The sequence below is a fragment of the Scyliorhinus torazame genome, chromosome 11 (assembly GCF_047496885.1).
Source record: "Scyliorhinus torazame isolate Kashiwa2021f chromosome 11, sScyTor2.1, whole genome shotgun sequence".
NCBI lineage: Eukaryota > Metazoa > Chordata > Chondrichthyes > Carcharhiniformes > Scyliorhinidae > Scyliorhinus > Scyliorhinus torazame.
Genome location: NC_092717.1, coordinates 74657353 through 74681956, shown reverse-complemented (window position 1 = coordinate 74681956; position 24604 = coordinate 74657353). Strand labels below are relative to the sequence as shown.

Genomic DNA, 24604 nt, shown 5'->3' with positions numbered 1-24604 from the left:
TATTCACCTCTTTGATGTGATATTCATTCCCACTGATACATTTTGATAAGCTGGCTGTATCCAGACTTTCCAAGGGGTCAATGGAATTCTTGCTGCCTTTAACTCACAGACAGCCCTGCAATTTCATTGCATTACATAATAAACAGAATGTTTCAAACTTCTACATTATTAAAACTGATTAATGAATACTGTAACTTAATATGTGCATTACTCAATCAATGCTTTGGGGTTAATTGATTTATTTTGATTAAAAACTGACTCCTTTAGTTAAAATAATTCCCACCACCCAAAAACTGTTTGCTACACAGAGCCTAAAGCAGGAAGTGTAAGTTAGAATTTTTCTTAAATGTAGAAACATATGAAAAGTGGGAAAGGAAGATATGATTGAGAGGAAAACAATTAAGGAAGTTTAAAAACAAAAGATTCTTGGATGGCACGGTGGTGTAGTGGTTAGCACTGCTGCCTCACGGTGCTGAGGACCCGGGTTCGATCCTAGCCCTGGGTCACTGTCTGTGTGGAACTTGCACATTCTCCCTGTGTCTGCGTGGGTCTCCCCCCCGCAACCCAAAAAGATGTGCAGGGTAGGTGAATTGGCCACGCTAAATTGTCCCTTAATTGGGAAGAAAAGAATTGCATACCCAATTTATTGAAAGAAAATTCTAAATGCCAGCAATAATTGAAATCGGAAGCAATGCGACTCCACATTTATAAAAGTAAATTTTCAGTGCCAGATTGTGTTTTATTCCAGTTAAGAGTTATCACAATATTTTGCATTCACTTGTACCTGAAAGGACAAGCCCTAACATTTAGTGGTGTGATCAATGGTAAATACCACAACTTCATGACCATGTGAGTTCTCATGCTAAATTTCTTGGCGAGTTGGGGGAGCAGGGCAAATTATACAGTAGCCTTTCTGATTTCCATCTTCAACAATGCAGAGGCTGGAAGTTGCTGTTCGATTTTAAAATTTAATAATCTTTTTGCAAAATTGTGCCAATAATTACTCCAAACTAATTAATGTTCACTGCGAACAAAAAGATAGTCGTCATTCTAAAAAGTGTAAATGGAAAGAAACGTTGATAGTTCAAGTGAATTTTTCACAATTCTTTCATGGGATGTGGGCATCTCTCACAAGGCAACATTTGCTGCCCACCTCTAATTGCCTTTGAGAAAATGAGGGTGAGCTGCCTTCTTGAACAACTTCAGTCCATCTGGTACCTGAGAGGTATGGTACAACTGAGTGCCTTGCTAGGCCAATTATCATCTTTATTATTGTCACAAGTAAGCTTACATTAACACTGCAATGAAGTTATTCAGAGGGCAATTAAGAGTCAACCGCATTACTGTCGCTCCAGAGTCACATGTAGTGATCAGTTAGGGCAGCACGGTAGCATTGTGGATAGCACAATTGCTTCACAGCTCCAGGGTCCCAGGTTCGATTCCGGCTTGGGTCACTGTCTGTGTGGAGTCTGCACATCCTCCCCGTGTGTGCGTGGGTTTCCTCCGGGTGCTCCGGTTTCCTCCCACAGTCCAAAGATGTGCAGGTTAGGTGGATTGGCCATGATAAATTGCCCTTAGTGTCCAAAATTGCCCTTAGGGTTGGGTGGGGTTACTGGGTTATGGGGATAGGGTGGAGGTGTTGACCTTGGGTGCTCTTTCCAAGAGCCGGTGCAGACTCGATGGGCCGAATGGCCTCCTTCTGCACTGTAAATTCTATGAAATCAGCTCAGGATGGCAGGTTCCTTTCCCGAAAGGGCATTAGTGAATTTTTATGACTGTAGATTTGTGGCACCGTTACTGATACTAGCTTTTAATTCCAGATATATTAATTAGCATTTTTAATTCCATCACCAGCATGTGGGATTTGAACAATTATCACCAAAGTATTAGGCTGGGCCGCTGGATTATTCGTCCAGTGATAATCCTGTTATGCTGCTGGCTCTCCATCAATGAGAATGTGCAAAACTTTAGTAAATAGATATAAGTGTAGGCAAATGTGAGGTCATCCACTTTGTTCTGTAATAAAAGATAGAACACAGTATTTTTTTAAATGGTGAAAAGGTAGAAACCAGAGAGACTTTGTAGAGGTGAGGTCTGGTCCATACATCCTTGAAATGTCATGTACAAAAAACACAAATGAAATGCTGGCCTTTATATCTAGAGGACTAAAATACAAGAGGGTAGAAGTCATTGCTTCAGCTGTACAAAGCCCTGGTTAGTTCCTGGACTACTGCCCGCAATTCTGGGCACCGCACCTTTGGAAGTGTGTATTGGCCTTGGAGAAAGTGCAGTATATATTTACTAGAAATACACCTGGGACACCCATGGTTTTAGTTATGCGGAAATGTTAAACTAACTGGGGTGATTTGATTGAAGTATTTTGGAAGGTCGAATTTGAATGCTGGATACACGGTTAAAGGCAGGATTCTTGGAAGTGTGGAGGAACAGAGGGCTCTTGGTCCACGTACATAGATCCCTCAAAGTTGTCACCCAGGTTGATAGGGTTGTTAAGAAGGCATATGGTGTGTTGACTTTCATTAACAGGGGGATTAAGTTCAAGAACCGTGAGGTTTTGCTGCTGCTTTATTAAACTCTAGTTAGACCACACTTGGAATATTGTGTCCAATTGTGGTCGCCTCATTATAGGAAGGATGTGGATGCTTTGGAGAGCGTACAGAGGAGATTTACCAGGATGCTGCCTCTACTGGAGGGCATGTCTTATGAAGAAAAGTTGAGGGAAGTTGGGGCTTTTCTCACTAAAGTGAAGAAGGCAGAGAGGTGACTTGATTGAGGGGTACAAGGTGATAAGAGGCATGGATAGAGTGGACAGCCAAAGACTTTTCCCCAGGGTGGAAATGGCTGTCATGCGGGGACATAATTTTAAGGTGATTGGAGGAAGGTATAGGGGAGATGTCAGAGGTAGGTTCTTTACACAGAGAGTGGTGGGTGTGTGGAATGCACTGCCGGCAAAGGTGGTGGAGTCAGAGTCATTAGGGACATTTAAGTGACTCTTAGACAAGCACATAGACAGCAGTAAATTGAAGGGGTATAGGTTAAGTTGATCTTGGATTGGGATAAATGGTCGGCACAACATTGTGGGCTGAAGGGCCTGTACTGTGCTGTACTGTTCTATGTTCTATTCAAGATTTTAAAGGGAGCAGATAGGATAGATCCTATTTCTGCTTGTTGGGGAGTCCAGGACTATGAGTATAATCTAAAAATTAGAACCAGACCTTTCAGGAGTGAAACTAAGAAGCATGTTGTCACTCAAAGGACGGTTGACGTTTGGTACACTCTTCTAAAGAAATGCGACTTGATCTTGGGCCAATCATTCATTTTAAATCTGAGATTGATAGGTTTTTGTTTGTCCCATATCCTTAATACCTTTGGCTAAGCTGAATATATGGAGTTTGGGGACAGACCAGCCACAATCTCATTGAACGACATTGGAACAGACTTGAAGGGCTAAATGGCCTACTTGTATTACTAAGTGGCTAACCTTTAAATGCCAGAGCTATCAACGATTTAAGCTGAGCGTAGAAATGCAGTATCTAACTGTACTTCCATGAATACAGGTAAAAAAGAACTTTTACCATGTGAATGGAAGCTTAAAAGTACAGTAGCGAAGAAGTTTTGCATAACTATTACAAATCATGAATTGGGCTGTATTGTGTACAGTTTTGAGCACTGCAGTTTAAGGAGGGCAGGACTTTTAAGAGGATGCAAAGGAGATGAACTGCAATGGTACCAGTAATGAAAGACTTCACTTTTGAGGAGAAACTGGGATTTTTTGTTTCGCTCATGGGCTTTGGGTGTCACCAGCAGCCCAACATTTATCATCCATCCCCAATTGCCTTCAAAGGTGGTGGTGAACTTAACCTGTGGTGTAGATGCATCACTGGGGTGTTAATAGGCCAAGTAAAAGGCTATTTATATTTCCAAGTCAGGATCGCATGTGACTTGGGAACTTACAGGTTCTCGGGAGCCTGCTGCCATGGCTCTTCCAGCTGTTGAGTTCACAGGTTTTGGAGTTATTGTCAAATGCTGTATGCAGTTTTGTGCTCCTTATTTAACAAATGATATAGATACATAGAAGACAGGAGCAGGAGGAGGCCTTTTGGCCCTTCGAGCCTGCTCCACCATTCATCACGATCATAGCTGATCATCCAACTCAATAGACTAATCCTGCTTTCTCCCCATTGCCTTTGATCCCATTTTCCCCAAGTGCTATATCCAGCTGCCTCTTGAATATATTCAAAGTTTTAGCATCAACTACTTCCTGTGGTGATGAATTTCACAGGCTCACCACACTTTGGGTGAAGAAATATCTCCTCATCTCTGTCTGAAATGGTTTACCCTGAATCCTCAGACTGTGACCCCTGGTTCTGGACACACCTATTATTGGTAACATCTTTCCTGCATCTACCCTGTCTAGTCCTGTTAGAATTTTATAAGTCTCTGTGAGATCCCCCCTCATTCTTCTGAACTCCAGCGAGAACAATCCCAACCTAGTCAATCTCTCCTCGTATGACAGTCCCGCCATCCCTGGAATCAGTCTGGTAAACCTTCGCTGCACGAGAGAGAGAGAGAGTTAGAACATCCTTCCTCTGCGAAGGAGACCAAAACTGCGCACAATACTCTAGGTGTGGCCTCACCAAGGCCCTGTATAATTGCAGCAACACATCCCTGCTGCTATTCTCAAAACCTCTTGCAATGAAAGCCAACATACCATTAGCCTTCTTTACCGCCTGCTGCACCTGCATGCTTACCTTCAGCGACTGGTGCACAAGGACACCCAGTTCCCGCTGCACACTCCCTCTCCCAATTTACTACTATTCAGGTAGTAATCTGCCTTCCTGTTTTTGCTTCCAAAGTGAATAACCTCACACTTATCAAAATTGTACTACACCTGCCATTGATTTGCCCACTCGCCCAACCCAAAGATGTGCAGGCTAGGTGGATTGGACTGGCTAAATTGCCCCTTAACTGGAAAAAAAATATGAATTGGGTACTCTCAATTTATAATTTTAAAAAAAGACTGATGAACTCAGGTGATCAGCGCATGGAGACAAATGACAAGAGTAGAGAGGGGGATGAAGTAATAGAGAAGGATGAGTTGCATTATTGATTAGGGAGAATAGCAAGGCAGTACTCGGGATGATAACTTAGTTCTACCCATATGTTTTCATTTGAGGAACTTGCTTAGTAACAAAAAGGGGGCGATAACATTGTTGGGAGTGTACTATAGGTCCCTAAACAGTCAAGGAGAGATAGAAGGGCAGATATGTATGCAAATCTGAGAATTGCAAGAAAAATTGGGCAATAATAGGGGATTTCAACTTCCCCAATGTTAACCAGGGCAATCAAACTGAAAGGTTTGGAGGGGGCAGAATTTTTTAAATGCATCCAGGAGAATGTTTTAGGTCAATACGTAGGAAATCCAAAGATGTGCAGGTTAGGTGGATTGGCCATGATAAATTGCCCTTAGTGTCCAAAAATTGCCCTTAGTGTTGGGTGGGGTTACTAGATTATGGGGATAGGGTGGAGGTGTTGACCTTGGGTAGGGTGCTCTTTCCAAGACTCGATGGGCCGAATGGCCTCCTTCTGCACTGTAAATAAATTTTTTAAAAAATTCTATGATAATCTATGAAATCCTACAAGGGAGGTGCAGGATCTAGTTTTAGGAAATTAAGGCAGGCAAGTGGATAAAGTTTAAGTGGGGAAGCATTTTGGAAACAGTGACAATAACTGCGTAGAATTTAAGATAGTTATGGAAAGGGACAAAGATAGGAAATTGAGGTTATTAATTGGGGGAGGGCCAATTTTAATAAAATAAGACATGATCTGTCCAAAGTTAACTGGGAGAAGCTACTTGTAGGAAAATCAACATCAGAGCATTAGGAATTAATTCAAAAAGGAAATAGAGAGTGTACAGGGCCAGCACGTTCCCATGATAGTGAAGAGTGGGGGCAATAAGTCCAGAGAACCCTGATGTCAAGGGATATCCAGACTTGAATAAGGGAAAAAGGAGGCTTTTGGCAGATACCCAGGGCTCAAACAGCGGAAGCCCTAGAAGAATGTAGAAAGTGCAGGGGGTTACTTAAGAAAGAAATCAGGAGAGCGATAGGAGACATGAAAAAGCATTGGCAGGAAAAATAAAGGAAAATCCAAAGATGTTTTCTAAGTATATTAAGGACAGGAAGTTGACCAGAGTAAGAGTAGGACTTATTCGGGACCAAAGTGGCAATTTGTGTGTGGAACCGGAAGATACAAGTGAGGTTTTAAAAGAGTACTTTGCATCTGTGTTCACTACGGAGAAGGATGATGTAGGTGTTAGAAATCCTTGATAGTGATTTACTTGAATGACTTTATTAACAGTTTTATCGGGCTTAAAAATAGATCGGGCTTAAAAATGGATTAATTCCAGGGGCCAGATGAGATGTATCCCAGGTTGCTGTGGGAGGCAAGGGAGGAGCTTGCAGCCGCTTGACACAAATTTTCAAATTTCCTCTGGCCACAGAGGTGGACAGCTAATGCGGTGTTATTATTCAACATGGCAAGGAGGGATGAACCAGGAAATTACAGACTGAAGTCTAACTTCAGTGGTAGGGAGACTACTGGGAAAAGTTCTGAGGGACAGAATTAATCTCCACTTGGAGAGGCAAGGATTAATCAAGGATAATCAGCATGGTTTTGTCAAAGAGATGATGTGGAGATGCCGGCGTTGGACTGGGGTGAGCACAGTACGAAGTCTTACAACACCAGGTTAAAGTCCAACAGGCTTGTTTCGATGTCACTAGCTTTCGGAGCAGTGCTCCTTCCTCAGGTGAATGAAGAGGTATGTTCCAGAAACATATATATAGACAAATGCAAAGATGTCAGACAATGCTTGGAATGCGAGCATTAGCAGGTGGTTAAATCCTTACAGATCCAGAGATGGGGTAACCCCAGGTTAAAGAGGTGTGAATTGTGTCAAGCCAGGACAGTTGGTAGGATTTCGCAGGCCAGATGGTGGGGGATGAATGTAATGCGACATGAATCCCAGGTCCCGGTTGAGGCCGCACTCATGTGTGCAGAACTTGGCTATAAGTTTCTGCTCGGCGATTCTGCGTTGTCGCGCGTCCTGAAGGCCGCCTTGGAGAACGCTTACCCGGAGATCAGAGGCTGAATGCCCTTGACTGCTGAAGTGTTCCCCGACTGGAAGGGAACATTCCTGCCTGGTGATTGTCGTGCGATGTCCGTTCATTCGTTGTCGCAGCGTCTGCATGGTCTCGCCAATGTACCATGCTTCGGGACATCCTTTCCTGCAGCGTATGAGGTAGACAATGTTGGCCGAGTCGCACGAGTATGTACCGCGTACCTGGTGGGTGGTGTTCTCACGTGTAATAGTGGTATCCATGTCGATGATCTGGCACGTCTTGCAGAGATTGCCATGGCAGGGTTGTGTGGTGGCGTGGTCACTGTTCTGAAGACTGGGTAGTTTGCTGCAAACAATGGTTTGTTTGAGGTTGCGCGGTTGTTTGAAGGCAAGTAGTGGGGGTGTGGGGATGACCTTGGCAAGATGTTCATCGTCATCAATGACGTGTTGAAGGCTGTGAAGAAGATGACGTAGTTTCTCCGCTCCGGGGAAGTACTGGATGACGAAGGGTATTCTGTCGGTTGTCGCGTCAATGCCAGATTCATCAGTCTCATTCACAAGACCGCCCCGAACGTCACCCAAGCACAACGCAATGCCATCCGCGCTCTCAAGACCAACCGCAGCATCGTCATCAAACCAGCAGACAAAGGAGGGGCCACTGTCATACTGAACAGAACGGACTACTGCAAAGAAGTATACCGTCAACTGAACAACCAAGAACACTACAGACAGTTACCCGCAGATCCGATCAAGGAACACATCTGCCAACTTAACAGACTGATCAAGACCTTGGATCCAGATCTTCAGAGCACCCTACGTGCTCTCATCCCACGTACTCCCCGCATTGGAGATCTCTACTGCCTCCCAAAAATACCTAAGGCCAACCCACCAGGCCGCCCTATCGTTTCAGGCAATGGGACCTTGTGTGAGAACCTCTCTGGCTACATCGAGGGCATCTTGAAACCCATCATACAAGGTATGCCCAGCTTCTGTCGCGATACGACGGACTTCCTACAGAAACTCAGCAACCATGGACCAGTTGAACCAGGAACATTCCTCGTCACAATGGACGTCTCGGCACTCTACACCAGCATCCCCCATGACGACGGCAATTGCTGCAACAGCCTCAGTACTCAACACCGACAACTGCCAATCTCCAGACGCAATTCTGCAACTCATCCGCTTCATTCTGGATCACAACGTCTTCACCTTCGACAACAAGTTCTTCATCCAGACGCACGGAACAGCCATGGGGACCAATTTTGCACCCCAATACGCCAATATCTTCATGCACAAGTTTGAACAGGACCTACTCACCGCACAGGACCTTCAACCGACGTTATACACCAGATACATCGATGACATTTTTTTCCTTTGGACCCACGGCGAAGAATCACTGAAACGACTACACGATGACGTTAATAAGTTCCATCCGACCATCAGACTCATCATGGACTACTCTCTCAAATCAGTTGCATTCTTGGACACACTTGTCTCCATCAAGGACGGTCACCTCAGCACTTCGCTTTACCGCAAACCCACGGATAACCTCACCATGCTCCACTTCTACAGCTTCCACCCTAAACACATTAAAGAAGCCATCCCCTAAAGACAAGCTCTCCGGAAACACAGGATCTGCTCAGACGAGGAGGAGCGTAACAGACATAGAACATAGAACATAGAACAATACAGCGCAGTACAGGCCCTTCGGCCCACGATGTTGCACCGAAACAAAAGCCATCTAACCTACACTATGCCATTATCATCCATATGTTTATCCAATAAGCTTTTAAATGCCCTCAATGTTGGTGAGTTCACTACTGTAGCAGGTAGGGCATTCCACGGCCTCACTACTCTTTGCGTAAAGAACCTACCTCTGACCTCTGTCCTATATCTATTACCCCTCAGTTTAAAGTTATGTCCCCTCGTGCCAGCCATATCCATCCGCGGGAGAAGGCTCTCACTGTCCACCCTATCCAACCCCCTTTTTATATGCCTCTATTAAGTCTCCTCTTAACCTTCTTCTCTCCAACGAAAACAACCTCAAGTCCATCAGCCTTTCCTCATAGGATTTTCCCTCCATACCAGGCAACATCCTGGTAAATCTCCTCTGCACCCGCTCCAAAGCCTCCACGTCCTTCCTATAATGTGGTGACCAGAACTGTACGCAATACTCCAAATGCGGCCGTACCAGAGTTCTGTACAGCTGCAACATGACCTCCCGACTCCGGAACTCAATCCCTCTACCAATAAAGGCCAACACTCCATAGGCCTTCTTCACAACCCTATCAACCTGGGTGGCAACTTTCAGGGATCTATGTACATGGACACCTAGATCCCTCTGCTCATCCACACTTTCAAGAACTTTACCATTAGCCAAATATTCCACATTCCTGTTATTCCTTCCAAAGTGAATCACCTCACACTTCTCTATATTAAACTCCATTTGCCACCTCTCAGCCCAGCTCTGCAGCTTATCTATATCCCTCTGTAACCTGCTACATCCTTCCACACTATCGACAACACCACCGACTTTAGTATCGTCTGCAAATTTACTCACCCACCCTTCTGCGCCTTCCTCTAGGTCATTGATAAAAATGACAAACAGCAACGGCCCCAGAACAGATCCTTGTGGTACTCCACTTGTGACTGTACTCCATTCTGAACATATCCCATCAACCACCACCCTCTGTCTTCTTTCAGCGAGCCAATTTCTGATCCACATCTCTAAATCACCCTCAATCCCCAGCCTCCGTATTTTTTGCAATAGCCTACCGTGGGGAACCTTATCAAACGCTTTGCTGAGATCCATATACACAACATCAACTGCTCTACCCTCGTCTACCTGTTCAGTCACCTTCTCAAAGAACTCAATAAGGTTTGTGAGGCATGACCTACCCTTCACAAAGCCATGCTGACTATCCCTGATCATATTATTCCTATCTAGATGATTATAAATCTTGTCTCTTATAATCCCCTCCAAGACTTTACCCACTACAGACGTGAGGCTCACCGGTCTATAGTTGCCGGGGTTGTCTCTGCTCCCCTTTTTGAACAAAGGGACCACATTTGCTGTCCTCCAGTCCTCTGGCACTATTCCTGTAGCCAATGATGACATAAAAATCAAAGCCAAAGGTCCAGCAATCTCTTCCCTGGCCTCCCAGAGAATCCTAGGATAAATCCCATCAGGTACCGGGGACTTATCTATTTTCAGCCTGTCCAGAATTGCCAACACCTCTTCCCTACGTACCTCAATGCCATCTATTCTATTAGCCTGGGGCTCAGCATTCTCCTCCACAACATTATCTTTTTCCTGAGTGAATACTGACGAAAAATATTCATTTAGTATCTCGCCTATCTCTTCAGACTCCACACACAATTTCCCATCCCTGTCCTTGACTGGTCCTACTCTTTCCCTAGTCATTCGCTTATTCCTGACATACCTATAGAAAGCTTTTGGGTTTTCCTTGATCCTTCCTGCCAAATACTTCTCATGTCCCCTCCTTGCTCGTCTTAGCTCTCTCTTTAGATCCTTCCTCGCTACCTTGTAACTATCCATCGCCCCAACCGAAACTTCACACTTCATCTTCACATAGGCCTCCTTCTTCCTCTTAACAAGAGATTCCACTTCCTTGGTAAACCACGGTTCCCTCGCTCGACGCCTTCCTCCCTGTCTGACCGGTACATACTTATCAAAAATACGCAGTAGCTGATCCTTGAACAAGCCCCACTTATCCAGTGTGCCCAACACTTGCAGCCTACTTCTCCACCTTATCACCCCCAAGTCACGTCTAATGGCATCATAATTGCCCTTCCCCCAGCTATAACTCTTGCCCTGCGGTGTATACTTATCCCTTTCCATCATTAACGTAAACGTCACCGAATTGTGGTCACTGTCCCCAAAGTGCTCTCCTACCTCCAAATCCAACACCTGGCCTGGTTCATTACCCAAAACCAAATCCAACGTGGCCTCGCCTCTTGTTGGCCTGTCAACATATTGTTTCAGGAAACCCTCCTGCACACACTGTACAAAAAACGACCCATCTATTGTACTCGAACTATATCTTTTCCAGTCAATATTTGGAAAGTTAAAGTCTCCCATAATAACTACCCTGTTACTTTCGCTCATATCCAGAATCATCTTCGCCATCCTTTCCTCTACATCCCTAGAACTATTAGGAGGCCTATAAAAAACTCCCAACAGGGTGACCTCTCCTTTCCTGTTTCTAACTTCAGCCCATACTACCTCGGAAGAAGAGTCCCCATCTAGCATCCTCTCCGCCACCGTAATACTGCTCTTGACTAGCAGTGCCACACCTCCCCCTCTTTTGCCTCCTTCTCTGAGCTTACTAAAACACCTAAACCCCGGAACCTGCAACATCCATTCCTGTCCCTGCTCTATCCATGTCTCCGAAATGGCCACAACATCGAAGTCCCAGGTACCAACCCATGCTGCCAGTTCCCCTACCTTGTTTCGTATACTCCTGGCATTGAAGTAGACACACTTCAAACCACCTACCTGAACACTGGCCCCCTCCTGCGACGTCAAATCTGTGCTCCTGACCTCTATACTCTCATTCTCCCTTACCCTAAAACTACAATCCAGGTTCCCATGCAACATCTACAGATGTTGAAAGATGCCCTCGTACGAACGGGATATGGCACTCGACTCATCGATCGACAGTTCCAACGCGCCACAGCGAAAAACCGCACCGACCTCCTCAGAAGACAAACCTGGGATACAACCGACAGAATACCCTTCGTCATCCAGTACTTCCCCGGAGCGGAGAAACTACGTCATCTTCTTCACAGCCTTCAACACGTCATTGATGACGATGAACATCTTGCCAAGGTCATCCCCAAACCCCCACTACTTCCCTTCAAACAACCGCGCAACCTCAAACAAACCATTGTTTGCAGCAAACTACCCAGTCTTCAGAACAGTGACCACGACACCACACAACCCTGCCATGGCAATCTCTGCAAGACGTGCCAGATCATCGACATGGATACCACTATTACACGTGAGAACACCACCCACCAGGTATGCGGTACATACTCGTGCGACTCGGCCAACGTTGTCTACCTCATACGCTGCAGAAAGGATGTCCCGAAGCGTGGTACATTGGCGAGACCATGCAGACGCTGCGACAACGAATGAACGAACATCGCGCGACAATCACCAGGCAGGAATGTTCCCTTCCAGTCGGGGTACACTTCAGCAGTCAAGGGCATTCAGCCTCTGATCTCCGGGTAAGCGTTCTCCAAGGCGGCCTTCAGGACGCGCGACAACGCAGAATCGCCGAGCAGAAACTTATAGCCAAGTTCTGCACACATAAGTGCGGCCTCAACCGGGACCTGGGATTCATGTCGCATTACATTCATCCCCCACCATCTGGCCTGCGAAATCCTACCAACTGTCCTGGCTTGACACAATTCACACCTCTTTAACCTGGGGTTACCCCATCTCTGGATCTGTAAAGATTTAATCACCTGCTAATGGTCGCATTCCAAGCATTGTTTGGCATCTTTGAATTTGTCTATATATATGTTCCTGGAATATACCTCTTCATTTACCTGAGGAAGGAGCAGCGCTCCGAAAGCTAGTGACATCGAAACAAACCTGTTGGACTTTAACCTGGTGTTGTAAGACTTCGTACTGTTGTCAAAGAGAGATCATGTCACGCAAATTTGATAGAATTTTTGAAGAGGTGTCTCGGCTTGTAGATGAGGGTAGTCCAGTTGATGTAGCCCGCATGGACTTTAGGTTTTTGACAAGGTCCCACATGGGAGGCTAATGAAGGTAAGAGCCAATGGGGACCTGGGCAATTTGGCAAACTGAGGGCAACACGGTGGCGCAGTGGGTTAGCCCTGCAGCCTCACTGCACCGAGGTCCCAGGTTCGATCCCGGCTCTGGGTCACTGTCCGTGTGGAGTTTGCATATTCTCCCCGTGTTTGCGTGGGTTTCGCCCCCACAACCCAAAGATGTGCAGGCTAGGTGGATTGGCCATGCTAAATTGCCCCTTAATTGGAAAAAATGAATTGGGTACTCTAAATTTATATTTTAAAAAATTTAAATACATTTGGCAAACTGAATCCAAAACTGGCTTAGTGGGAGGAAGCAGAGGGTGATGATTGAAGGTTGTTTTTCTGACTGGAAGCCTGGGTCCAGTGGTGTTCCTCAGGGATCAGTGCTGGAACCTTTGTTTGTAGTGTGCAATGGGATCAAAGGTTATGGGGAGAAAGCAGGATTAGGGTATTGAGTTGGATGATCAGCCATGATTATGATAAATGGCAGAGCAGGCTCGAAGGGCCAAAAGGCCTCCTCCTGCTCCTACCTTCTATGTATAATGCTGTAGGATTGCTGCATCCTCGTCACAGTTCACCCTCCCACCTAACTTGGTATCATCTGCAAACTTTGAGATGTTACATTTTGATCCCTCATCAAAATAATTAATATATATTGTGAATAGCTGGGGTCCCAGCACCAATCCCTGTGGCACCCCACTAGTTACTGCCTGTCAATTTGAAAGGAACCCATTAATCCAGGCATTGTCAAACTCAGGGACATGGCCTGTGGGTGGGTCGTGAGCGGGTGTCGGTAGGGTCGGGGAGCCGTCCGTCGCGGCGCTCCAGATAGCGCAAATCCGCGCCCAACAGCCGCAGCAGCCAGCTTTTATCTATGCTGGCTGCAAGCGGTCTTCAAAATGGCCACGAACATAGAAAAAAAATTTGGCCGCACTGCGCATGCGTGCCCGATCATCGGAGCGCATGCGCAAAACTATGCGCAGGGGCACCGATGATCGGGCACGCCTGCACAGCGCAGCCGCATTTGTTTTATACTTTCGCAGCCTTTTTTTTTTAGACGTTCGGGGGGCCAAAGGAACCATTGGGGCCAAACTGACCCAAAACCATTTCCTCCATTTATGTCTGCAACAAACAAGGTACGAGAAAATGGTGGGACACGCAGGTCAGCCGCTGTGGGTCGCGAAGGTTGGCCGGTTGGTAAAAATGGGCCCCTGGAAAAAAAGTTTGAAAAACACTGCATTAATCCCTACTCTGTTTCCTCTCTGCCAACCAATTTTCTATCCACCTCAATACATTTCCCCCAATCTCATGCGCTTTAATTTTGCACAGTAATCTCTTATGCGGAATTCGTCAAACGCCTTCTGTAAATCCAAATATACCACATCGACTGGCTCTCCCTTGTCAACTGTACTGGTTACATCTTCAAAGAATTCCAACAGATTTGTCAAGCATGATTTTCCCTTCATAAATCCATACTGACTCTGACTGATCCTGCCACTGCTTTCCAAATGTTCCTCGATAAAGTCCTTGATAATGGAATCAAGAATTTTCCCCACTATTGATGTTAGGCTTACTGGTCTATAATTCCCTGCTTCCTCTCTACCTCCCTTTTTGAATATTGGAGTGATGTGAGCTACCCTCCAATCTGCAGGGACTGTTCCAGAGTCAATAGAATCCCGGAAGATGACCACCAATGCATCCACTATTTCCAGAGCCACCTCCTTAAGCACTCTGGGATGCAGATTCTCAGGCCCTGGGGATTTATCCGTCTTCAATCGCATCAATTTTCCCAGCACCATTTCTCTCCTAATGTTCATCTCCCTCAGTTTTTCTCTCTCTCTCATTTCCCTCTCTTTCATTCTCCAACATTTCTGGTATCTGATTTGTGTCCTCTTTTGTGAAGACAGAACCAAAGTATGTATTCAGTTGCTTAGCCATTTCTTTGTCGCTTATTATGCATTCCCCTGTTTCTGTCTGCAGGGGGCCTACATTTCACTTTACCAATCTCTTTCTCTTCACGTATCTATAGAAACTCTTAGTTAGTATCAGTCCTTATGTTCCCTGCAAGCTTCCTCTCCTACTGTACTTTCCCCTTTTTAATCAATCCCTTTGTCCTTCTTTGCTGAATTCTAAACTGCTCCCAATCCTCAGAACTATTCTTCTTCTTGGCCAATCTGTATGCTTCTTCCTTAAATCGGATACTATTTCTAATTTCCTTTGTAAGCCATGGATTGATCCTCTTACCCATTTTGCTTTTGTCCCAGACAGGAATGGACATGCGTTCCTTGAATGTTTGCGATTGCCTATCTACTGTCATCCCTTTAACTCTCCCCAATGTATCAAGGCCAACTCGCGTCTCATATCTTCATAGTTCCCTTTATTAAGGTTCGGCACACTAGTCTCCGAATCAACTACTTCACTCTCCACCTTGATAAAAAAATTCTATCATGTTATGGTCGCCCATTCCCAAGGGGTCTCGTACAGCCAGATTAGCAATGATTCCCTTCTCATTACACAGTACCCAGTCTAAGATGGTCTGCTCACTAGTTGGTTCCTCCACATATTGGTCAAGAAAACCATCCCATATACACTCCAGGAATTCCTTCTCTACGGCATTGTGGCTAACTTGATTTGCCCAATCTATGTGAAGATTAAAATCACCCATGATCACCGATATTCCCTTATTACATGCATCTCTAATTTCATGTTTAATGCCATTCCCAACATCACCACTGCAGTTTGGGGTCTATATATGACACCCACTAATGTTTTTTGCCCCTTGGTATTTCTCAACTCTACCCATACAGACTCCACATTGTCAGAGCTAATATCCTTTCTCATTACTGTGTTAATTTCCCCTTTAACCAGCAGTGCATATAAATGCAATGGAGGCAGCTCAGAGGAGTTTTACTAGATTGGTACCTGGAATGTGCATGCCTTTTGAGGATAGGTTGGACAGGCTGGGTTTGTTTCCACTGGAATTTAGAAGAGCGAGGGTTGACTTGATCAAAGTATAAAAGATCCTGAAAGGTCTTTACAAGGTGAACATGGAAATGATGTTTCCTCATTAAGGCAACGATGAGGCAAAATTCATCCAGGCAAGTTGGGAGCGTTCCATCACACTACTGACATGTACCTAGCAGATGGTAGGCAGGCTTTGAAGAGGAAGGAGTTGTGTTACTGCTTGGTGTCCTTTACAACTGAGAAGTTAAAGATTTCATAGGCCTGTTGAAAATGATGAGTAAGTTAGGTGAAACTGTTTCCAGAAATGGTAGCATTAGTAACCAGAGGATATAGATTTAAGATGATTGGCAAAAGAACCAGGGGAGATAATGAGAAATTACTTCTCTCAAAGGGTTGTGAATCTGTGGCATTCGCTATCCCGAAGTGCAGTGGATGCCAGGACATTGAGTAAATTTAAGGAGGAGATAGACAGAATTTTAATTAGTAATGGATTGAATTTTAATTAGTAATTGATTGAAGGGTTATGGAGAACGGGCAGAAAAGTGGAGTTGAGGCCGAGATGAGATCAGGCGTGAACGTATTGAATGGTGGATGATGCTCGAGGGGCTGAATTGCCTAATCCTGCTCTTTGTTCTTCTATTCTAACTAGTGGAGTGCCACAAGAATCCGTTTTGGGACCATAACTGTTTACAGTTTATATTAATAACTTGGATGAAGACACTGAGAGTCATGTCTCTAAATGTGCTTATGTTACAAAGCCAGGTAGGCATGCAAGCTGTGGGGAGGACACAGAGGCGCTGCAAAGAGATATCGGCGGATTAAGTGAGTAGGCAATAATGTGGGAGATCGAGCATGAAGCAGGAAAATGTACACTTTGATCGTAAGAATTAAAAAACAGAATTATTTTAAATGGTGCAAAACTTTTAAATGTTGATTTTCCGAGAGCCTTGAGTGCACTTGTACAAGGAACACAAAGTTAACATGCAGGGTACAGCAAGCAGTTAGGAAGACAAGTTACATATGGGCCCTTATTGCAAGGGGAGTGGAGTATGTCTTGCTACTAACATGCTGTATTGGACTTTAATGAGACCACACCTGCTGTAATGTGTGCAGTTTTGTCCCCTCCTTTAGAGAATAATAATCTTCATTGTCACAAGTAGGCTTACATTAACACTGCAATGAAGTTACTATGAAAAGCCCCGAGTCGCCACATTCCGGCGCCTGTTCGGGTATACAGAGGGCGAATTCAGGTTGTCCAATTCACCCAGCAGCATGTCTTTTGGGACTTGTGGGAGGAAACGGGAGCACCCGGAGGAAACCCAAGGAGACATGGAGAACGTGCAGACAGTGACCCAAGCCGGGAATTGAACCTGGGACCCTGGTGCTGTGAAGCACCAGTGCTAACCACTGTGCTACCGTGCCGCCCATATATGCTTGCATCAGTATTGGTACAGCAAAAATTAGTTAGATTGGTCCCTGTGATGAGAGGGTTGTGCTGTGATCAGAGGCTGAGTGAATTCCATTTTCTCTGGAAATTAGAAGAATGTGAGGCAGCCCAATTGAAATAGACGAGATTATGAAGGGGCTAGAGAGGGTAGATATTGAGGAGGTGCTTCCCCTAGCTGAGGAATTTGGAATATGGGGACAGTCCCAGGATTAGGAACTGATCATTCAGGATGAAGGTAAAAAGTTTCATCACTGTAAGGAATTTTTGCAATTCTCTACCCCAAAGGGGTGAGTTAGAGAAATTTTGAGTTCTTGAAAATTTTGGGATATAGGCAGTGGGCAGGAAAGGGAAGTTGAGGCAGAAGGGCAATCATATCTTATTGAGTGGTGAAGCAGACTTCTGTTTTTTCTTAAATTCATGCGTTTCTAGTACTTCACAGTAATCCTCTTGTACGATTTGTAAACAGCTTGAGAAGCGAGAAAATATGTTTTCAATGAGAAAAAGATAGTAATTTTGAGAAGTAAATGTTAATTCCACTTAACTATCCTGCAATCACATGACAGGAGCATCTTACTACTTTTTTTGTTCAATCTCCTGATCTTGTTGATATCTCTCGCATATCGCTTGCTATTTGAAAACCTTATACTTAAAGTTAGTCCAATGTTCATATTTATTTTATAATTTTTACATTCAGCCTATTGATTCCTTTAAAGTGTTTGTAGCTGGGGCCCTCAGGTACTTGCCCAAGTGATCATTCATTGTAATTGTGCTGAATTATGAGGATCCAGAAGCTATTCAACCATAATGAGTTTTTTGAGCACTGCTCGGTGTAGTCTTCAATGACAGAAGACATCACTGAAAAGTAATCAGTAGTAGGGATTCTCACTGCTGGTTCCTGTCTCTAGTTTATCAGAGTTTAAACTGAATGTAATGCCTCTCCTATTACCATGACAGAAAGCTAATAGCACAGCTCAGCAAGCAGTTTAGGGATTTCTAACCTATCCCTCAGTCACAGTTACCTTGATCAGCTGAGCCATTCGGTCCCAACATTAATGATAAAAACTGAAAGTGCTCTTGCTGGAAAAACTCAGCAGGTCAGGCAACATCTGTGGAGAGAAAAACAGAGTTAACAGTTAATTGAACTAGAAATATTGGGCGGAATTTACAGACCAACCGGCTGCATGTTTTTCAGCTGCGGAGGCGGCATGCCAGTGGGATTTACCGACCCCACCGTTGTCAACGGGATTTCCCGTGACTGCACCGCTCCAAGAAACCCGTGTGCCAGCTTGGGGTGGATTATCCCGCCAATGTGAACAGCTGGTAGATCGTGCCCATTAACTCTGTTTCTCTCACCACAGATGTTGGCAGACCTCCTGAGTCTGACCAGCACTTTTCAGGCTTTATTTCAGATTTCCAGCATCCACAGATCTTCAGTATCCACAGTACTTTGTTTTTATTTTCGGGTGCTAGCATTAATATGTTTAAGGTTTCTTGCTGTTCTTTCTCCTCCAACTTTGACCTGTTGTTGGTCTATACCTGCACCATATTTTTTTTAAATCTGGGAAGGCACTATAATTATCACTCTTGCTTAATTGCAAAGTATGGATGAATCAGACTCCATAACAAAATGGATTCCACTTGCCTTGTAGCATGGTTGTTTTTTCCCCGATTTTGAAACCAGGCTGCCACAATTCTGTTAACATTGAGGGAAAAAAATTTATACTCCTAAATTGTCTGTAACATTTTAATACCAGACAGCTGTGCTTTCACGCCACATGGATGAGTGGCACAGTAGCACCGTGGTTAGCATTGTTGCTTCACAGCGCCAGGATCCCAGGTTCGATTCCCGCTTGGGTCACTGTCTGCAGAGTCTGTGTGTAAATGCAATACTGTTTGTGTTAAAAGATTTACAAATTTATCAGTAGTAGGCTTCTTCTGAAATTCCTCAAATGATTTATACTTGGAGCACAAATTGTTTTCCCTCCCTTGAAATACAGAATCTGGTTAATATTCATTTCTCTGTTTCTCAAATTGGATGAACCTGAAAATTATTTATTTTATTTCTCATAGGAACAAGATGTCTCCTGCTTTGAAGACAGCAGTGATGATGACGGCCAAACGCTAAAGATGTTTGATGAACTAAAACATAAATATTCTCAGGCCAAAGCCAACAATAAAAGGTTGATTCAGGAACTTAAAAGTGTTTCAACAAAACTCCGATTTGCTGAAGAAAAGCAAAAAGAATATGAACATTTGGCATCTGAACTACAGAGATTGAGGGATCTAAATATGGACCTTCAGAATGCGCTGCTTTTGAAGTTATTTAGACGTAAGTTTTATCTTTCCATAGTTGGGTTCCAGCTCATGCTGGAATAAAGTGCAGCAACACTAGGAATGGTAGACTGCTAAATGGATTTTAGTGCTGAATATCTCCCTTTTCACACCTACTTTAAACCCTTGTAATATCCTCATTACAATTAATTATCAAACTGAATTGTTTAAATTGGCTGTATAATTATCTTTGCCAATTTAAGCACTTTTTCAAATTGGAACCTGGTAAATTATATAGTTGACACACAAGTGATGTGCTTAATTATTTAAAGATTTGTAGTCCATTCTTCAATCCTTTTTACTCGGCTTTGTACCAGTGTGGTAATGGATGTGCTTCCTGTACAAAATATACCATACCTCTTTTTGAATTAACACTTTTGGCTTCTGATTTTCCAGTTCACTTCCCAACCTGCTGTAGCCATTTAGTTTACACCTTTACCTGGTTTGGCTGCATTAATTTAATTTCGTGCTCGAGACATTCCAAACAAATGAAATCAAGGTGTGATCTGATGGAACTGTTTAAAATAATATCGGAAGGGTGGCACATGGCGCAGTGGTTAACAATGCAGACTAAGGTGGCGAGGACCTGGGTTCGAATCCTGGCTGTGGGAAAAAAAGTAATTGGGTACTCCAAAATTTAAAAAAATAATATTGGAAACTGGCTGGATAAATGGGGCCAGTTTCCTAATGGGGAATCCAAAACAATGTGAATAATCTTAGAATTAGAGCCAAGTTGTACTCTGTCTTAAAACTATGCCCTCATTCTAACTCCTTCAGTCACAGGAAGCAGCATGTGTCTATTTACTCTGTCCTACCTCTTTATAATTTGAAACATCTTGATCAAATTAATCCCTAATCTCCTAATTTTTAAAGTCTTTTGTTATATTTGTACTTCCCTCATACCAGATAGCATCCAGTGATGTTCCATTTCTTTTTTTTTTCTTTTTTTAAAATTTAGAGTACCCAATTCTTTTTTTCCCAATTAATGGGCAATTTAACGTGGCCAATTCACCTACCCTGCACATCTTTGGGTTGTGGGGGTGAAACCCACGCAAACACGGGGAGAATGTGCAAACTCCACATGGACAATGACCCAGGGTCGAACCTGGGACCTCGGTGCCGTGAGGTAGCAGTGCTAACCACTTCACCGCCGTGCTGCCCTCTTGTTCCATTTCTGTTGTTTCATATCCTTTATATCCAATTAGCTGCGGAAGCTAAAGAAATTTGGCATGTCTGCATCGATTCTCACAAACTTCTACCGATATGCAGAGAGCTTCCTATCCGGCTGCATTGCAGCCTGGTATGGCAACTGCTCGTTCCAAGATCGCAAGAAACTGCAGAGTGTGATGAACTCAGCCCAACGCATCACACAAGGTTGCCATCCCCACATTGATTCTGTATACACCACCTGCTGCCTCAGGAAGGCAGACAGCGTTATCAGAGACCCCTCCCACCCAGGCATTACCTTCTTCCAGACCCTTCCATCAGGCAGAAGGTTCAGAAGTCTGAAGGCCCACACATCCAGACATAGGAACAGCTTCTTCACCACAGCTACAAGATTCCTGAACAACTCCCCCTCGGACTGATCTTGCTCATGTATTTGCTTTGGCCCCTTTTTCCGTACTGTAACCGATCACTGGTTGTCGATGTACCACTGTCAATGTTCTCTGTTGACTATTTTTTTGTCTATTATGTACGTACTGTGTACCTTCCCTCGGCCGCAGAAAAATACGTTTCACTACTTCGGTACATGTGACAATAAATCAAATCACAAAATGAAATCAAAAATCAAAATCCTTTTCTGCGAGTCAAGCTTAGAACCACACAGTATGCTAAGCTGTGATTATTGCCAAGACTTAAACTTGCCATTACATCCCAGCCTTTTGTATCACATACTTTGTGCAACAACCTAACTTTGCTCCATGTCAATAAACTGGTGGCATGGACAGAAGTGTGACAGGTGGATTTTTTATCATGGCCTTGTCACATTTACTGATTTATCCATTCCACCATTTTATTGATATGGAACAAAGATAGGAGTTTGGGCTGAAAATAGTATGATGCCATGGCTAATCAAGCATGCTGAGTTAAATGGTACATTTCTGTTCTTATGCTGCTAGACAGTGGACACGCAATCCTAAGGAAACTGATATTTGGTAAAACTATCGCTGGCTCTGCATTGATGTGTTAACATCATTTTAGTGTATATTTGACTGGCTCAGCTCATGATTGACACAAGCTTGGAGGGCTGATGTTCCTGTGCTGTACTTTTCTTTGTTCATTTACCATGCCAGTTATGCAGGAATAGGCTATTACCATCTGCTACGCTGATGGTAATTGATTATTCTTGGCCACATGGCTAAGTGTGCGTCAGGTGTTATAAAATGAGTAGGGTACAAGTGTGAAAAGAAAATCTTTTGAGGATGATTATCCTTTAATTTATTTATCTTCCTGTGTACTACTTTTGGTCTAGAGAAAGGGGAACCTGCACCTGTAACTTTGCTACTATGTGACAATCCCAGGAGAATTAGTCTAAGGATGATCACCCTCTTAATGTTTTCCTTCTGCTAGAAACCTCTTGACCTCCAATTGGCATCTTTGCATAATCATTTGGCAGAGGCTATCAAAGAAAGTCTTCATAGAATTTACAGTGCAGAAGGAGGCCATTCAGCACATCGAGTCTGCACCAGCCCTTGGAAAGAGCACTCTTCCCAAGCCCACACCCCCCACCCTATCCCAGTGAATGGGCTAGGGTCTGGCAGATGGAATACAATGTTGACAAATGTGAGGTTATCCATTTTGGTAGGAATAACAGCAAAAGGGATTATTATTTAAATGATAAAATATTAAAACATGCTGCTGTGCAGAGAGACCTGGGTGTGCTAGTGCATGAGTCGCAAAAAGTTGGTTTTCAGGTGCAACAGGTGATTAAGAAGGCAAATGGAATTTTGTCCTTCATTGCTAGAGGGATGGAGTTTAAGACTAGGGAGGTTCTGCTGCAATTGTATAAGGTGTTAGTGAGGCCACACCTGGAGTATTGTGTTCAGTTTTGGTCTCCTTACTTGAGAAAGGACGTACTGGCACTGGAGGGTGTGCAGAGAAGATTCACTAGGTTAATCCCAGAACTGAAGGGGTTGGATTACAAGGAGAGGTTGAGTAGACTGGGACTGTACTCGTTGGAATTTAGAAGGATGAGGGGGGATCTTATAGAAACATATAAGATTATGAAGGGAATAGATAGGATAGATGCGGGCAGGTTGTTTCCACTGGCGGGTGAAAGCAGAACTAGGGGGCATAGCCTCAAAATAAGGGGAAGTAGATTTAGGACTGAGTTTAGGAGAAACTTCTTCACCCAAAGGGTTGTGAATCTATGGAATTCCTTGCCCAGTGAAGCAGTAGAGGCTCCTTCATTAAATGTTTTTAAGATAAAGATAGATAGTTTTTTTGAAGAATAAAGGGATTAAGGGTTCTGGTGTTCGGGCCGGAAAGTGGAGCTGAGTCCACAAAAGATCAGCCATGATCTCATTGAATGGTGGAGCAGGCTTGAGGGGCCAGATGGCCTACTCCTGCTCCTAGTTCTTATGTTCTTATAACCCCACCCAACCATTTTGGACACTGAGGGCAATTTAACATGGCCAATCCACCTAACCTGCACATCTTTGGATAGTGGGAGGAAACCGGAGCAGCCGGAGGAAACCAACGCAGACTCGAGGAGAACGTGCAGACTCCGCACAGGCAGTGACCCAAGCCGGGAATTGAACCTGGGAACCTGGAGCTGTGAAGCAACTGCTAACCAGTAGAGTGGGATAAAGCAAACTGTATCCCATTACTCCATAACGAGAACATAGAAAATGCAGCACAGAACAGGCCCTTCAGCCCACGATGTTGTGCCGAACTTTTGTCCTGGATTAGGAACAAATTAATCTACACTCCATCAGTCTACCGTAATCCATATACCTATCCAATAGCCGCTTGAAGGTCCCTAATGTTTCCGACTCAACTACTTCCACAGGCAGTGCATTCCATGCCCCCACTACTCTCTGGGTAAAAAATCTACCTCTGACATCCCCCCTATATCTTCCACCATTCACCTTAAATTCATGTCCCCTTGTAATGGTTTGTTCTACCCAGGGAAAAAGTCTCTGACTGTCTACTCTAGCTATTCCCGTGATCACCCTATAAACCTCTTATCAAGACTCCCCTCATCCTTCTCCATTCTAATGAGAAAAGGCCGAGCACCCTCAACCTTTCCTCATAAGACCTACTCTCCATTCCAGGCAACATCCTGGTAAACCTCCTTTGCACCTTTTCCAAAGCTTCCACATCCTTCCTAAAATGAGGCGACCAAAACTGCACACACTACTCCAAATGTGGCCGTACCAAGGTTTTGTACAGCTGCATCTTCACCTCACAGCTCTTAAATTCAATCCCTCTGCTAATGAACACTAGCACACCATAGGCCTTCTTCACAGGTCTATCCTCTTGAGTGGCAACTTTCAAAGATTGATGAGCAGAGACCCCAAGATCTCTCTGCTCCCCCACATTGCCAAGAACCCTAGCGTTAACCCTGTATTCCGCATTCATATTTGTCCTTCCAAAATGGACAACCTCACACTTTTCAGGGTTAAACTCCATCTGCCACTTCTCAGCCCAGCTCTGCATCCTATCTTTGTCTCTTTGCAGCCGACAACAGCCCTCCTCACTATCCACAACTCCACCAATCTTCGTAGCGTCTGCAAATTTACTGACCCACCCTTCAACTCCCTCAGCCAAGTCATTAATGAAAATCACAAACAGCAGAGGACCCAGAACTGATCCCTGCGGTACGCCACTGGTAACTGGGCTCCAGACTGAATATTTGCCATCCACCACCACTCTCTGACTTCGATCGGTTAGCCAGTTCGTTATTCAACTGG

The 24604-nt window shown here is 44.3% G+C and overlaps 1 protein-coding gene across 1 annotated transcript in view; it reads left to right on the top strand.

Moving 5' to 3' along the window:
• The window catches only part of bend5 (BEN domain containing 5), a 94887-nt gene that overhangs the window by 52868 nt on the left and 17415 nt on the right, over positions 1-24604 (top strand). Inside the window, exon 3 of the mRNA XM_072467415.1 lies at positions 19428-19686. Within this exon, the coding sequence (XP_072323516.1) occupies positions 19428-19686 (259 nt within the window). The remainder of the gene's footprint in view (positions 1-19427; positions 19687-24604) is intronic.